We start from the raw sequence: 18,009 nt of genomic DNA on the forward strand, positions 1-18,009 counted from the left end.
TGAGTATGAGTGTGAGCATGTGAGAGATAAAGAGACAGAGTAGTTGCAAAACACTCCTCAGTCTCTCATCCGAGAGCCCATCTGTGCCCACTCAATAATCAAGTCATGACCATACCCCTGTCTGCGCATTATGCCCTGAATATATTCTACCATGCCCAGAAATCTGCCCCTTTTATTCTCTGTCCCCAACGCTCTAGGCGACCAGTTTTGATAGCCTTTAGCCACACCCTCATTCTACTCCTCCTCTGTTCCGCAGGTGATGTGGAGGTAAACCCAGGCCCTGCATGTCCCCAGGCACCCTCATTTGTTGACTTCTGTGATCGAAAAAGCCTTGGTTTCATGCATGTCAACATCAGAAGCCTCCTACCTAAGTTTGTTTTACTCACTGCTTTAGCACACTCTGCTAACCCTGATGTCCTTGCCGTGTCTGAATCCTGGCTCAGGAAGGCAACCAAAAATTCTGAGATTTCCATACCCAACTATAACATTTCCTGTCAAGATAGAACTGCCAAAGGGGGAGGAGTTGCAGTCTACTGCAGAGATAGCCTGCAAAGTAACGTCATACTTTCCAGGTCCATACCCAAACAGTTCGAACTACTAATTTTAAAAATTACTCTCTCCAGAAATAAGTCTCTCACTGTTGCCGCCTGCTACCGACCCCCCTCAGCTCCCAGCTGTGCCCTGGACACCATTTGTGAATTGATCGCCCCCCATCTAGCTTCAGAGTTTGTTCTGTTTGGTGACCTAAACTGGGATATGCTTAACACCCCGGCAGTCCTACAATCTAAGCTAGATGCCCTCAATCTCACACAAATCATCAAGGAACCCACCAGGTACAACCCTAAATCTGTAAACAAGGGCACCCTCATAGACGTCATCCTGACCAACTGGCCCTCCAAATACACCTCCGCTGTCTTCAACCAGATTCTCAGCGATCACTGCCTCATTGCCTGTATCCGCTACGGAGCCGCAGTCAAATGACCACCCCTCATCACTGTCAAACGCTCCCTAAAACAATTCTGTGAGCAGGCCTTTCTAAATCGACCTGGCCCGGGTATCCTGGAAGGACATTGACCTCATCCCGTCAGTTGAGGATGCCTGGTCATTCTTTAAAAGTAACTTCCTCACCATTTTAGATAAGCATGCTCCGTTCAAAAAATGCAGAACTAAGAACAGATATAGCCCTTGGTTCACTCCAGACCTGACTGCCCTCGACCAGCACAAAAACATCCTGTGGCGGACTGCAATAGCATCGAATAGTCCCCGCGATATGCAACTGTTCAGGGAAGTCAGGAACCAATACACGCAGTCAGTCAAGAAAGCTAAGGCCAGGTTCTTCAGGCATAAATTTGCATCCTGTAGCTCCAACTCCAAAACGTTCTGGGACACTGAAGTCCATGGAGAACAAGAGCACCTCCTCCCAGCTGCCCACTGCACTGAGGCTAGGTAACACGGTCACCACCGATAAATCCATGATTATCGAAAACTTCAACAAGCATTTCTCAACGGCTGGCCTTGCCTTCCGCCTGGCTACTCCAACCTCGACCAACAGCTCCGCCCGCCCCGCAGCTACTCGCCCAAGCCTCTCCAGGTTCTCCTTTACCCAAATCCAGATAGCAGATGTTCTGAAAGAGCTGCAAAACCTGGACCCGTACAAATCAGCTGGGCTTGACAATCTGGACCCTCTATTTCTGAAACTATCCGCCGCCATTGTCGCAACCCCTATTACCAGCCTGTTCAACCTCTCTTTCATATCGTCTGAGATCCCCAAGGATTGGAAAGCTGCCGCAGTCATCCCCCTCTTCAAAGGGGGAGACACCCTGGACCCAAACTGTTACAGACCTATATCCATCCTGCCCTGTCTATCTAAGGTCTTCGAAAGCCAAGTCAACAAACAGGTCACTGACCATCTCGAATCCCACCGTACCTTCTCCGCTGTGCAATCTAGTTTCCGAGCCGGTCACGGGTGCACCTCAGCCACGCTCAAGGTACTAAACGATATCATAACCGCCATCGATAAAAGACAGTACTGTGCAGCCGTCTTCATCGACCTTGCCAAGGCTTTCGACTCTGTCAATCACCATATTCTTATCGGCAGACTCAGTAGCCTCGGTTTTTCTGATGACTGCCGTGCCTGGTTCACCAACTACTTTGCAGACAGAGTTCAGTGTGTCAAATCGGAGGGCATGCTGTCCAGTCCTCTGGCAGTCTCTATGGGGGTGACACAGGGTTCAATTCTCGGGCCGACTCTTTCCTCTGTATATATCAATGATGTTGCTCTTGCTGCGGGCGATTCCCTGATCCACCTCTACGCAGACGACACCATTCTATATACTTCCGGCCCGTCCTTGGACACTATGCTATCTAACCTCCAAACGAGCTTCAATGCCATACAACACTCCTTCCGTGGCCTCCAACTGCTCTTAAACACTAGTAAAACCAAATGCATGCTTTTCAACCGCTCGCTGCCTGCACCCGCACGCCTGACTAGCGTCATCACCCTGGATGGTTCCGACCTTGAATATGTGGACATCTATAAGTACCTAGGTGTCTGGCTAGACTGTAAACTCTTCTTCCAGACTCATATCAAACATCTCCAATCGAAAATCAAATCAAGAGTCAGCTTTCTATTCCACAACAAAGCCTCCTTCACTCACGCCGCCAAACTTACCCTAGTAAAACTGACTATCCTACCGATCCTCGACTTCGGCGATGTCATCTACAAAATAGCTTCCAACACTCTACTCAGCAAACTGGATGCAGTTTATCACAGTGCCATCCGTTTTGTCACTAAAGCACCTTATACCACCCACCACTGCGACCTGTATGCTCTAGTCGGCTGGCCCTCGCTACATATTCGTTGCGAGACCCACTGGCTCCAGGTCATCTACAAGTCCATGCTAGGTAAAGCTCCGCCTTATCTCAGTTCACTGGTCACGATGGCAACACCCACCTGTAGCACGCGCTCCTGCAGGTGTATCTCACTGATCATCCCTAAAGCCAACACCTCATTTGGCTGCCTTTCCTTCCAGTTCTCTGCTGCCTGTGACTGGAACAAATTGCAAAAATCGCTGAAGTTGGAGACTTTTATCTCCCTCACCAACTTCAAACATCTGCTATCTGAGCAGCTAACCGATCGCTGCAGCTGTACATAGTCTATTGGTAAATGGCCCACCCATTTTCACCTACCTCATCCCCATACTGTTTTTATTTATTTACTTTTCTGCTCTTTTGCACACCAATATCTCTACCTGTACATGACCATCTGATCATTTATCACTCCAGTGTTAATCTGCAAAATTGTAATTATTCTCCTACCTCCTCATGCCTTTTGCACACAATGTATATAGACTCCCCTTTTTTCTACTGTGTTATTGACTTGTTAATTGTTTACTCCATGTGTAACTCTGTGTTGTCTGTTCACACTGCTATGCTTTATCTTGGCCAGGTCGCAGTTGCAAATGAGAACTTGTTCTCAACTAGCCTACCTGGTTAAATAAAGGTGAAATAAATTAAAAAATGACTCACTGAGGGTTAAACCCTCTACTACAAGATTCATGTGCTGAGATCTACGAACTTGCATGCGCTGGGTGGAGTCAGATTTTTTAAAACAACATTCACCTTTCGGTAGCATGATACCTCACCGGTCCAGACTCCCAAATAGAAACATTCAAAAGGGGGCGACAGAGGTTTTCTTGTTGTCTTCTCATTTGTGGTGAAAGCAAAAGAAGTGTCCCTCTAACTGTCTTCCCTTGCTAGCAAGTTGGATAAACACTGCACGCTAGCTAGCCTTTTCACTTTGGACATCTCCATGTGAAATAATACAATTTATAATTAAATAATATTCTTACAGTATATTTGCCAGTGTAACCTATAATATTATCCCAATTTGATTTGATAACAAATTCTTATTGTCAATGACGGCCTAGGAACCGTGGGTTAACTGCCTTGTTCAGGGGCAGAACGACAGATTTTTACCTTGTCACCTTAGGGATTCGATCTTGCAACCTTTCGGTTACTATAAGAGCGTCTGCTAAATGACTTAAATGTAAATGTAGTCCAACGCTACCTGCCGCCCCAGAAGCACACAGCATCTGATTTTACGTTTCAAAATAGCCTAGAATAATGTTATCACTTCTAAACTTATTTTTGGGGGGGATTCTAATCAGGCTACAATGTTTGGTTTATTGATTGAACAGTCGCTGAGATTATATTTGGTTATCAATGCAAAATAGGTTGTTTATTTAATGCAAAGCTAAACCAAAACATCAATCTTGAAAATAAAGTGATTTTGAAGTTGATTTTCTTCCCACATCGCCATTTGAAATAATCTGATTCATAATTAAATATGAATATATTTCCCAGCGTAACCTACCATGTTATTCCCCTTTGATATGCTGCTTCAGTATTCACTCCCATATAAGCAAAGAATAGTCAGGGAGGAAAAGCACATATCTCACAGCTGTTTTTACCAATAGCCTGGAATCACTAGTTATTACTTCTAAATAAAAAACAACTTTTGTGGGGACTATAATAAGGATCCAATTTTTGGGAGTTTATTGTTTGAACAGACGCTGAGATTATATTTGTTTAAAAAATGCAAATTAGGCTACTTTGATGCATAGCCTACAGATCAGATCAAGGAACCAAGCGAGCTGTATTGCCTACACGGACGGCTGCACAAGGAATTATACAGCGCGTTACAATTTTCATGTGGCACGGCAGTATGTTGAATGTCAGAGCGCACTACAAGGAGCTACGACATTGCAACACTGCGCTCCGAATCATTCGTCTAAGTCAGGTATAAATCGGCCTTTAGAGAGAGGCTGAGGAAATAAACCATTGTGCACACAGACAAAGAGAGAGAGACAGACAGCTAGCTATCTCTACTCTACACAGCCTTCTGGGATTCTGACTTCATTAGGGCAGATTAGCCTGGTCCCAAGATCGGGTTGTGCTTTTGCCTACTCCATTGTCAATCCAAACCATTTTGCATGAGAATTCCATAAGGAGTTGGCAAGAGAACAGAAACAGACTGGCACCCAGGCTAGCTAGATTAGTCATCCACCAAGCACAGAACTTCAGATTGAGCTGGTCACCTTGGGATAGACTTCGGGGTACTTTCTGTGAGTCATCCAAAGTAAAAATAGTAGTAAACATCTGATACAGACCTCGGGAGCAAAGCACACCCAACTAATATAGTGAGTGACACTTAACTTCATAGTTTTAAACGGTAATGATATCTTCTTCTGATGGTATCAACTGTGCAGTGGAACATACAGTAAATACCTATGAAAACCTGAAACATCATTCAGATTTGGCTTTGTAAATAAAGTAACTCTTACCTGCGGGCATGATATGGTGCATGGCCACTGACAGGAAGAAGATGGCATCACTATAGTAGGCCCCGGAGCCGGCGCTGAAGTGCTTCTGCATGGCCTCCACGATGGGGAAGAGCTTCTGGCTCAGGACCCCCACGTCATGGAACACCACCTTCACCACAAACAAGGGCAGTCAGGCATATGAGAAACATGTCATTCAGGCATTCAAGTAATTCAGAATTGATACTGACAATTGTACAAGACACATGCCCATGACATTTATAACCTTTCTGTTCTAATTGCAAAGGGGATGTGCATAAGGGTTCCTCACGATCAAACACCCTCCCCTCTCCAGGAGCCCCACCTCCCTGACTCTCCTCAGCAGGTCACACTCCAAGCTACCCCAGGGGCCCTAATCCCATGGTGCAGTGCAGGGATTTGGCTGAGAAGCAGAATCGGGCCGCATTCCCCAGTCAGATCATGTGGATCTCCCTCCAGATTAGAAGAGGATTTTACATATATTTATTTCTGCAGAAACAAATATGATCAAAATTGTTCCAGATCATATGTCTTGGTTAAATGCTACTGTATTAAAAGTGTGTGTGTGGGGGGGGGATTAGGTGATAAGGGAGACATATTTAATCAGATCTGTGTGCTTGGGATGTGCAGACATCATTTAATGTTCCATAACCGATTAAGGTAAGCCTCCCCTACCGTACGTCTGGTAATAAAAACAGCCCTGGAGATGGTATTGTGGAACAGCACCTAGACCTAGCTTTGGAAAAAGGGAACTCTTATGTAAGCCCATTTTCCGGTACATAAGTGTTATGTAAAGCTACCCACTAGCCACAGTGTAATTAAAGACCTTCATCACATTAACATTGGATTCAATCAATTCAAAATTCTTAACCCAACAAATGGTGATGTTGCCTTTCCCAAATGACATACAGCTAAGAGCGCCTAAGCACAGAAAATGCGGGAATGACAGCAGAAAATTAAACATTAATGATGTTTATTTATAGATTTTGCTTGTATATTTAATAGATTAAGTTATTTTTTAAGAGCTATGGATGAATAATTGAGATAGTAAACAAGACGGGGCAGAACTCCTCCCAACAACCCACATGTACTAAATAATAAAAGGAAAAGTGTCGGAGATTCCTCAGTTGTACTCTTATTACAATTATATTCCTCAGTTGTACTCTTATTACAATTATATTCCTCAGTTGCACTGTACCAACGTCCTACTTACATTCTATTTTGACATCATCGAGCACAACATAAAGAAAAAGGATGGCAAAAGAAAGCATTAGAGAAAAAAAAACTTGCCTACTGTATCATAACAGGGCTTTTTCTGGATAAAAATGGGGCTTAGGTGGTGGGCGTGGCCAATGGTGCGCTCTCTGACCGAAAACTTTAGAAAATGTGCTGTTTTAAAACTAATTTCGTGCTACACCATCCGAGTGACTCAAACATATACAGTTGATGTCGGAAGTTTACATACACCTTATGCAAATACATTTAAACTCAGTTTTTCACAATTTAATCAGAGAAAAATTCACTGTTTTAGGTCAGTTAGGATCACCACTTTATTTTAAGAATGTGAAATGTCAGAATAATAGTTGATAGAATGATTGATTTCAGCTTTTATTTCTTTCATCACATTACATACACTCAATTAGTATTTGGTAGCATTGCCTTTAAATTGTTTAACTTGGGTCAAAGATTTTGGGTAGCATTCAACAAGCTTCCCATAATAAGTTGGGTTAATTTTGGCCCATTCCTCCTGACAGAGCTGGTGTAACTGAGTCAGGTTTGTAGGCCTCCTTGCTCGCACACGGTTTTTCAGTTCTGCCCACAATTTTTCTATTGGATTGAGGATAGGGCTTTGTGATAGCCATTCCAATACCTTTACATTGCGGGTTGGAGCGAGCGGTCGCATCCGCACTCGGTCCGCAGGTAGTATTACATTTCATTATAGTACAACGGTTTGATTTGTCTAATCTTAGCAATTTCTTCTTAGCTAGCTACATAGCCGTCTTTGTATCATAGATAATTGCGTAATTATCGTATTTCGTCGTCCTAACGCAGTCTACACTGCTATCTGCCCAGCAGCTAGCCAGCTAGCTAACGTCCACCGTCTACCGATTAGCAGCACAACTATTACACTCAACTGAACGACTTGATTAGTGTAGTGTTAGCTAGCTACATAGTTGTCTTTGCTGTCTTCGTATCCAAGATAATTGTGTAGTTTAGAGTGTGTAGTTTTAGAGTGATTATCTTAATTTACCGAGGTTAGCTAGCCAGCTATTTGTCGTCCTTAACGTAGGAGACACTGCTAGCTAGCCAACAGCTAGCCAACGTCTACCGAACAGAACTTCCGCACTCAACAAGCCGGTCGCATTTCGCTTCGCTCCACAGGTAGTATCACATTTTCATTTCATTACAGTACAACGGCTTGATTTGTTTGATCGTAGCTAGCTACATAGCTAGCTACATAGCCGTCTTTGTATCAAAGATAATTGTGTAGTCTAGAGCGATTTCCTAGGTTAGCTAGCCAGCTATTGTCGTTCTTTTAACGCAACGTAACGTAATCAACACTGCTAGCTAGCCAGCTAGCCCCGAATAGCAGCACAGTAGAAACTATTACACTCAACGGAACGACTTGATTAGTGTAGTGTCAACAACGCAGCCAATGCCAACTAGCCTACTTAGTCAACAACGCAGCCACTGCCAGCTAGCCTACTTCAGCAGTACTGTATCATTTTAATCATTTTAGTCAATAAGATTCTTGCTACGTAAGCTTAACTTTCTGAACACCCGAGACGTGTAGTCCACTTGTCATTCCAATCTCCTTTGCATTAGCGTAGCCTCTTGTGTAGCCTGTCAACTATGTGTCTGTCTATCCCTGTTCTCTCCTCTCTGCACAGACCATACAAACGCTCCACACCGCGTGGCCGCGGCCACCTAATCTGGTGGTCCCAGCGCGCACGACCCACGTGGAGTTCCAGGTCTCCGGTAGCCTCTGGAACTGCCGATCTCGGCCAACAAGGCAGAGTTCATCTCAGCCTATGCCACCCTCCAGTCCCTCGACTTCTTGGCACTGACGGAAACATGGATCACCACAGACAACACTGCTACTCCTACTGCTCTCTCTTCGTCTGCCCACGTGTTCTCGCACACCCGAGAGCTTCTGGTCAGCGGGGTGGTGGCACCGGGATCCTCATCTCTCCCAAGTGGTCATTCTCTCTTTCTCCCCTTACCCATCTGTCTATCGCCTCCTTTGAATTCCATGCTGTCACAGTTACCAGCCCTTTCAAGCTTAACATCCTTATCATTTATCGCCCTCCAGGTTCCCTCGGAGAGTTCATCAATGAGCTTGATGCCTTGATAAGCTCCTTTCCTGAGGACGGCTCACCTCTCACAGTTCTGGGCGACTTTAACCTCCCCACGTCTACCTTTGACTCATTCCTCTCTGCCTCCTTTCCACTCCTCTCCTCTTTTGACCTCACCCTCTCACCTTCCCCCTACTCACAAGGCAGGAAATACACTCGACCTCATCTTTACTAGATGCTGTTCTTCCACTAACCTCATTGCAACTCCCCTCCAAGTCTCCGACCACTACCTTGTATCCTTTTCCCTCTCGCTCTCATCCAACACTTCCCACACTGCCCCTACTCGGATGGTATCGCGCCGTCCCAACCTTCGCTCTCTCTCCCCGCTACTCTCTCCTCTTCCATCCTATCATCTCTTCCCTCTGCTCAAACCTTCTCCAACCTATCTCCTGATTCTGCCTCCTCAACCCTCCTCTCCTCCCTTTCTGCATCCTTTGACTCTCTATGTCCCCTATCCTCCAGGCCGGCTCGGTCCTCCCCTCCCGCTCCGTGGCTCGACGACTCATTGCGAGCTCACAGAACAGGGCTCCGGGCAGCCGAGCGGAAATGGAGGAAAACTCCTCCCCTGCGGACCTGGCATCCTTTCACTCCCTCCCTCTCTACATTTTCCTCTTCTCTCTGCTGCTAAAGCCACTTTCTACCACTCTAAATTCCAAGCATCTGCCTCTAACCCTAGGAAGCTCTTTGCCACCTTCTCCTCCCTCCTGAATCCTCCTCCCCCTCCCCCTCCTCCCTCTCTGCAGATGACTTCGTCAACCATTTTGAAAAGAAGGTCGACGACATCCGATCCTCGTTTGCTAAGTCAAACGACACCGCTGGTTCTGCTCACACTGCCCTACCCTGTGCTCTGACCTCTTTCTCCCTCTCTCTCCAGATGAAATCTCGCGTCTTGTGACGGCCGGCCGCCCAACAACCTGCCCGCTTGACCCTATCCCCTCCTCTCTTCTCCAGACCATTTCCGGAGACCTTCTCCCTTACCTCACCTCGCTCATCAACTCATCCCTGACCGCTGGCTACGTCCCGTCCGTCTTCAAGAGAGCGAGAGTTGCACCCCTTCTGAAAAAACCTACACTCGATCCCTCCGATGTCAACAACTACAGACCAGTATCCCTTCTTTCTTTTCTCTCCAAAACTCTTGAACGTGCCGTCCTTGGCCAGCTCTCCCGCTATCTCTCAGAATGACCTTCTTGATCCAAATCAGTCAGGTTTCAAGACTAGTCATTCAACTGAGACTGCTCTTCTCTGTATCACGGAGGCGCTCTCCGCACTGCTAAAGCTAACTCTCTCTCCTCTGCTCTCATCCTTCTAGACCTATCGGCTGCCTTCGATACTGTGAACCATCAGATCCTCCTCTCCACCCTCTCCGAGTTGGGCATCTCCGGCGCGGCCCACGCTTGATTGCGTCCTACCTGACAGGTCGCTCCTACCAGGTGGCGTGGCGAGAATCCGTCTCCACACCACGTGCTCTCACCACTGGTGTCCCCAGGGCTCTGTTCTAGGCCCTCTCCTATTCTCGCTATACACCAAGTCACTTGGCTCTGTCATAACCTCACATGGTCTCTCCTATCATTGCTATGCAGACGACACACAATTAATCTTCTCCTTTCCCCCTTCTGATGACCAGGTGGCGAATCACATCTCTGCATGTCTGGCAGACATATCAGTGTGGATGACGGATCACCACCTCAAGCTGAACCTCGGCAAGACGGAGCTGCTCTTCCTCCCGGGAAGGACTGCCCGTTCCATGATCTCGCCATCACGGTTGACAACTCCATTGTGTCCTCCTCCCAGAGCGCTAAGAACCTTGGCGTGATCCTGGACAACACCCTGTCGTTCTCAACTAACATCAAGGCGGTGGCCCGTTCCTGTAGGTTCATGCTCTACAACATCCGCAGAGTACGACCCTGCCTCACACAGGAAGCGGCACAGGTCCTAATCCAGGCACTTGTCATCTCCCGTCTGGATTACTGCAACTCGCTGTTGGCTGGGCTCCCTGCCTGTGCCATTAAACCCCTACAACTCATCCAGAACGCCGCAGCCCGTCTGGTGTTCAACCTTCCCGAGTTCTCTCACGTCATCCCGCTCCTCCGCTCTCTCCACTGGCTTCCAGTTGAAGCTCGCATCCGCTACAAGACCATGGTGCTTGCCTACGGAGCTGTGAGGGGAACGGCACCTCAGTACCTCCAGGCTCTGATCAGGCCCTACACCCAAACAAGGGCACTGCGTTCATCCACCTCTGGCCTGCTCGCCTCCCTACCACTGAGGAAGTACAGTTCCCGCTCAGCCCAGTCAAAACTGTTCGCTGCTCTGGCCCCCCAATGGTGGAACAAACTCCCTCACGACGCCAGGACAGCGGAGTCAATCACCACCTTCCGGAGACACCTGAAACCCCACCTCTTTAAGGAATACCTAGGATAGGATAAAGTAATCCTTCTCACCCCCCCCTTAAAAGATTTAGATGCACTACTGTTCCACTGGATGTCATAAGGTGAATGCACCAATTTGTAAGTCGCTCTGGATAAGAGCGTCTGCTAAATGACTTAAATGTAAATGTAAATGTACCTTGACTTTGTGGTCCTTAAGCCATTTGCCACAACTTTGGAAGTATGCTTGGGGTCATTGTCCATTTGGAAGACCCATTTGCGACCAAGCTTATTCTTCCTGACTGATGTCTTGAGATGTTGCGTCAATATATCCACATAATTTTCCTCCTCATGATGCCATCTATTTTGTGAAGTGCACCAGTCCCTCCTGCAGCAAAGCACCCCCACAACATGATGCTGCAACCCCCGTGCTTCACAGTTGGGAAGGTGTTCTTCGGCTTGCAAGCCTCACCCTTTTTCCTCCAAACATAATGATGGTCATTATGGCCAAAGAGTTCTATTTTTGTGTCATCAGACCAGAGGACATTTCTCCAAAAAGTACAATCTTTGTCCCATGTGCAGTTGCAAACCGTAGTCTGGCTATTTTATGGCGGTTTTGGAGCAGTGACTTCTTCCTTGCTGAGCGGCCATTCAGGTTATGTTGATATAGGACTCGTTTTACTGTGGATATAGATACTTTTGTACCGGTTCCCTCCGGCATCTTCACAAGGTCCTTTGCTGTTGTTCTGGGATTGATTTGCACTTTTCGCACCAAAGTATGTTAATCTCTAGGAGACAGAATGCGTCTCCTTCCTAAGCGGTATGACGGCAGCGAGGTCCCATGGTGTTTATATGTCTGGGACCTGTTGGATCGGAGTGTGAGGGCCAGGGCCAGGGCCGGGCCACCCCCCAGAAATGTCCGGGAACTTGCAGGTGCCTTGGTGGAAGAGTGTGGTAACATCTCACAGCAAGAACGTGCAAATCTGGTGCAGTCCATGAGGAGATGCATTGCAGTACTTAATGCAGTTGGTGGCCACACCAGCTACTGACTGTTACTTTTGATTTTGACCCCCCTTTGTTCAAGGACACATTATTCCATTTCTGTTAGTCACGTGTCTGTGGAACTTGTTCAGTTTGTCTCAGGTGAATATTGTTATGTTCATACAAGTAATTACACATGTTAAGTTTGCTGAAAATAAAACGCAGTTGACAGTGAGAGGATGTTTATTGTTTTGTTTAGTTAGGGTAGCCATTTGATTAACTGCTCAGCAGTCTTATGGCTAGGGGATAGAATCTGTTCAAGAGCCTTTTGATCCCAAAATCAGCGATCCGGTACCATTTGCCGCATGGTAGCAGAGATTGTGACTGGAACGAATTGCAAAAAATCGCTGAAGTTGTAGACTTTTATCTCCCTCACCAACTTTAAACATCGGCTATCTGAGCAGCTAACCGATCGCTGCAGCTGTTCATAGTCCATCGGTAAATAGCCCACCCAATTGACCTACCTCATCCCCATACTGTTTTTATTTATTTACCTTTCTGCTCTTTTGCACACCAGTATCTCTACCTGCACATGTTCATCTGATCATTTACCGCTCCAATTTTGGTTGTCCAGCTGCCCTGGTTTGAGAAGGGAAGCCCACATTGAGCAAAGCTTCCTCTCAGCTTTTCCTGGCTTGCTGACTCCAGTCCACTGAAGAGGGACTAGGGTCACGGACAGTCACCCCTCTACGTCATGGGAGCCTGCAGTAAACCAACCACGGTCATCGTGGAAAGTCCCATGTCCTGTCCCATGCTTGTACCCATTGACTAACAAATCATAAAGACACAAATCTGGCCAGTACCCATGGGACTAGGACTGGGAAAAACAAAAAACACTTTACTTCAGAGCACATGGACTGCTCTAGTGTCAACAAGGCCACACAAGCATATACATGTATGCAAGCACACACACGCTTGTTACAGTGTGTAACTCATACATACATGCATGCATGTCTATGTAAAATCAGCAAAAAAAAGAAACATCCTCTCACTGTCAACTGCGTTTATTTTCAGCAAACTTAACATGTGTAAATATTTGTATGAACATAACAAGATTCAACAACTGAGACAAACTGAACAAGTTCCCCAGACATGTGATTATCAGAAACTGAATAATGTGTCCCAATCAAAAGTGTGGACACCAGCTGCATTAATAAGTACTGCAGTGCATCTCCTCTTCATGGACTGCACCAGATTTGCCAGTTCTTGCTGTGAGATGTTACCTGGGCATCTTTCCTTTGGTGTTTTTCAGAATCAGTAGAAAGGCCTCTTTAGTGTCCTAAGTTTTCATAACTATGACCTTAATTGCCTACCATCTGTAAGCTGTTAGTGTCTTAACAACTTTTCCACTGGTGCATGTTCATTTTTTGTTTATGGTTAATTGAACAAGCACAGGAAACAGTTTTTAAACCCTTTACAATGAAGATCTGTGAAGTTATTTTGATTTTTACAAATTATCTTTGAAAGACAGGGTCCTGAAAATGGGACATTGGACTAGAATAGTAAGAGTTGTTTGTTTTGTTCACAGGGGTTTCGTTCACAGGGGTCTCAGACAGTTGTCACTAAACAGTCAGGGAGTCACGAAAGGGTTTACATAACCACTGTCCTATGTTGGCCCTCCTGAGAGATGAATAATTACAGAAATTAGGTGAGGATTTGCAGACAACCATGTCAACATGCCCACAGGCCATCACAGTTCACAGCCATCCCATTAGTGACTGTGCGTGTCATAGAGAGTGATTTGTTTCTGTGGTGGAAGCTGAATATTCATTTTTGTGTGTTTGAAACCACTGGGTTAGTCTGCATGAATGAGCTGACACTGTATAGACAGTACCAGTGAAACATTTGGACACCTACTCATGCAAGGGTTTTTCTTTGACTATTTCCTACATTGTAGAATAAAAGTAAAGAAATCAAAAACTATGAAATAACACATATGGTATCATGTAGTAAACCAGAAAAAAAGTCTGGTGATTGTGGAGGCCAGGTCATCTGATGCAATACTCCATCTCTCTCCTTGGTCAAATAGCCCTTACACAGCCTGGAGTTGTGTTTTGGGTCATTGTGCTGTTGAAAAACAAATGAGTGGGACTAAGCGCAAACCAGATGGGATGGCACATATCGCTGCAGAATGCTGTGGTAACCATGCTGGTTAAGTGTGCCTTGAATTCTAAATAAATCACTGACAGTGTCACCAGAAAAGCACACCCACACACCTCCTCCTCCATGCTTCAGCGTGGGAACCACACATGCGGAGATCATCTGTTCATCTACTCTGTGTCTCACAAAGACATGGCAGTTGGAACCAAAAATCTCAAAAAGACTCCAGACCGAAAGACAAATTTCTAACGGTCTAATGTCCATTGCTCGTGTTTCTTGGCCAACGCAAGTCTCTTCTTTTTATTATTTGTGTCCTTTACTTGTGGTTTCTTTGCAGCAGGCCTTGTCTTTGCTTATTTGAGCTGTTCTTGCCATAATATGGACTTGGTCTTTTACCAAATAGGGTTATCTTCTGTATACCACCCACACCTTGTCACAAAACAACTGATTGGCTCAAACTCATTAAGGAAAGAAATTCCACAAATTAACAAGGCAAACCTGTTAATTGAAATGCATTCCAGGTGACTACCTCATGAAGCTGATTGAGAGAATGCCAAAAGTGTGCAAAGCTGTCATCAAGGCAATGGGTGGCTACTTTGAAGAATCTCAAATATAAAATATATTTGATTTTGTTTACACTTTTTTGGTTACTACATGATTCCATATGTTATTTCAAAGTTGATGTCTTCACTATTATTCTACAATGCAGAAAATAGTAAACAAAGAAGACACATCTACTCATTCCAGGGGTTAAGTTGACTGGTACTATATATATATATAGACACACACACACCACTTTCTATATTCAATTTCAAAAGGAAAATGTACATCCTGTAATTATTCTGCTGTATGCACACATACATACTTGTACATGTTCATTGCATGCAACTTTCATTGAAAAGAGAAACAGATGACAGAGCCATTCCTATATTACTGCACCTTCATTCTCACCACACTTAAAGACCATGCATGGACTGTATGTGCATGGACTAAGTATTCAGCCCCCTTGACTTTTTCCACATTTTATTACTTTACAGCCTTATTCCAAAATGGATGAAAACGTTTTTTTCCCTCATCTACACACAATACCCCATGAAGACAAAGCAAAAACAGGATTAGAAATGTTACCAAATCTATTAAAAAAATGTAAAACATGAATAGCTTATTTACATAAGTATGAGACACGAAATTGAGCTCAGGTGCATCCTGTTTCCATTGATGATCATTGAGACGTTTCTACAACTTGGAGTCCACCTGTGGTAAATTCAATTGATTGGACATGATTTGGAAAGGCACACAATTGTTTATATAAGGTCCCACAGTTGACAGTGTATGTCAGAGTAAAAAGCAAGCCATGAGGTTGAAGGAATTGTCCGTAGAGCTCCGAGACAGGATTGTGGCAAGGCACCGAAAAATGTCCGCAGAACTGAAGTTCCCCAAGAACACAGTGGCCTCCATTCTTATATGGAAGTTTGGAACTACCAAGGAGATTGAGACTTGTTTCCGAAGCCACTCCTGTCTCGTCTTGGCTGTGTGCTTAGGGTTGTTGTCCTGTTGGAAGGTGAAACTACACCCCAGTCTGAGGTCTTGAGCAGTTTTTCATCAAGGATCTCTCTGTACTTTGCTCTGTTAATCTTTGTCGATCCTGAGTAGTCTTCCAGTCCCTGCCGCTGAAAAACATCCCAACAGCATGATGCTGCCACTACCATGCTTCACCGTAGGGATGGAACCAGGTTTCCTTCAGGCGTGATGCTTGGCATTCAGACCAAAAAGTTCAATCTTGGTTTCATCAGATCAGAGAATCTTGTTTTTCATAGTCTGTCTTTAGGTGCCATTTGGCAATCTTTAAGTGGGCTGTCATGTGCATTTTACTGAGGAGTGGCTTCCATCTGGCCATTACCATAAAGGCCTGATTTGGCGGAGTGCTGCAGAGATTGTGCTTCTGGAAGGTTCTCCCATCTCCAGAGGAACTCTGGACCTCTGTCAAAGTGACCATCGGGTTCGTCACCTCCCTGACCAAGGCCCTTCTCTCCCGATTGCGCAGTTTGGCTGGGCGGCCAGCTCTAGGAAGAGTCTTGGTGGTTCCAAACTTCTATTTTAAGAATGATGTCGGCCACTGTGTTCTTGGACCTTCAACGCTGCAGAAATGTTTTTGTACCCTTCCCCAGGAGTGCCTTGAGACAATTCTGTCTCTGAGCTCTACAGACAATTCCTTCGACCTCATGGCTTGGTTTTTGCTCTGACATGCACTGTCAACTGTGGGACCTTTTTATATAGACGGGTGAGTGCCTTTCCAAATCATGTATAATCAATTGAATTTAGCACTGGTGGACTCCAATCAAGTTGTAAATAAGGTATGCTTCTTTTTTTTATACATTTGCAAACATTTCTAAAACTTTTCGCTTTGTCAGTGTTATTGTGTGTAGACTGAGGAATTAATCCATTTTAGAATAAGGCTGTAATGTAAGAGTGGAAAAAGTCAAGGTGTTTGAATACTTTCAGAATGCACTGTATAGTATACATAGACTGAGATAGATACATACTACTTTCGGTCTGAGGGGTTGGGTTAAAAGCAGAATTCTAATTTTGGTTGGACCTTGTGTGCAATTTAACAATAAAGTGATCTATTTTCTCTCTCTCTGTATTAGGTACAGCTTAATCCTTCCAGTGGCTGAGGGGAAAAAAGAAAGAGGGGGATTTCTAAACTAAGATCTTTTGGAAAGGCAACACTGCCCCCCTGTGTTAAACTATTCACAGTACATTTGTGGAATTACCTGCCAGTACGCTCCTCCAAACAAAGCCTGTGTTTGCCAGGTGAGGGATTAAGCCTAATTTTTAAAGGTTCAAACGCTAGATTCCACATTTTAGGACTAACATTCCATTTAACACAAGCACACATACTGACTGTTGAATGGTAATCCTGGCAAGATGCATGGCTCCAAACAGACTTACCTCATACTGAAAAGTTCCGACAAGGAGCAGCTCCGGGAGCATCCTCTCGCCCAGCTCTCGGCTGGCCTCATCGCTCACAAAATGAAGGACAAGCACCTCTTTGTCCAGGAAGAGGCTGTATTTCGCCATGGATAACATTGCCACCCGGAACTTCTCCTGCAGGCTTCGGCTCTTGTCCACCTTTGTGAACATCATGAGGGCATGGTAGTACTGGCTGACCTCATGCCCACTGTCTGCCCTCCTAGCCCTGACTTCACCCTCCTCTCCATCCCTCTCCAACTCTCCTCCCTCAGGGTGCACCAGCCTGGTGTCCAGGGAAAGGTCTGCGTCGTTCCGGTTGGTGTTGTGGCTGGCCTGGGTCTGCTTGATGCGCTTGGTGGTGCTGGAGAAATCATGCCTCTCTGAGCCAAAGAAATAGAAGGCTACAACGGCCAGCGCAGCCGTGAGGAGGAGGACAAACTGATAGGACCTGAAGGTGCTGACTCTACCCATAGTGTTGACTAGAACCCTCAGGATACCCATGCTGTGACTCCCACAGATGAAAGCAGAAGTGCTGTTATAGTCTCAGCTTGAAGAATATTGGGATGAACCCTGAGTTTAACATGCTGGATCCTTATTGGGCAGTGTTGGTTTGAGAATCATTTACTAGTCTTGTCCACACCCTGACAAGGTTGAGAAGTCCTTTTCCTATAAAAGGAATGAATTACTAAGGTCAGTCTACCTTAATTGAAATGTACAAAGTGTTCATTATTATCACATGAAAGAAATGTGGCGTAGCTATAATGCAAAATAAATGCATCCAGAATAAAGTAGCTGAGTCATGTTCTTAAAATAATT

At 45.3% G+C, this 18,009-nt stretch overlaps 1 protein-coding gene across 1 annotated transcript in view; it reads right to left on the reverse strand.

Annotated features, from left to right (window-relative positions):
• The window catches only part of LOC115109182 (xyloside xylosyltransferase 1-like), an 80,308-nt gene that overhangs the window by 60,980 nt on the left and 1,319 nt on the right, over nucleotides 1-18,009 (reverse strand). The window contains exons 2-3 of the mRNA XM_029633837.2: nucleotides 17,173-17,859; nucleotides 5,346-5,493 (exon numbers count right to left, since the gene is read on the reverse strand). Coding sequence (XP_029489697.1) covers nucleotides 5,346-5,493; nucleotides 17,173-17,694 — 670 coding nt within the window. The 5' untranslated portion in view covers nucleotides 17,695-17,859. The remainder of the gene's footprint in view (nucleotides 1-5,345; nucleotides 5,494-17,172; nucleotides 17,860-18,009) is intronic.

Source organism: Oncorhynchus nerka, linkage group LG25 (genome assembly GCF_034236695.1).
Source record: "Oncorhynchus nerka isolate Pitt River linkage group LG25, Oner_Uvic_2.0, whole genome shotgun sequence".
NCBI lineage: Eukaryota > Metazoa > Chordata > Actinopteri > Salmoniformes > Salmonidae > Oncorhynchus > Oncorhynchus nerka.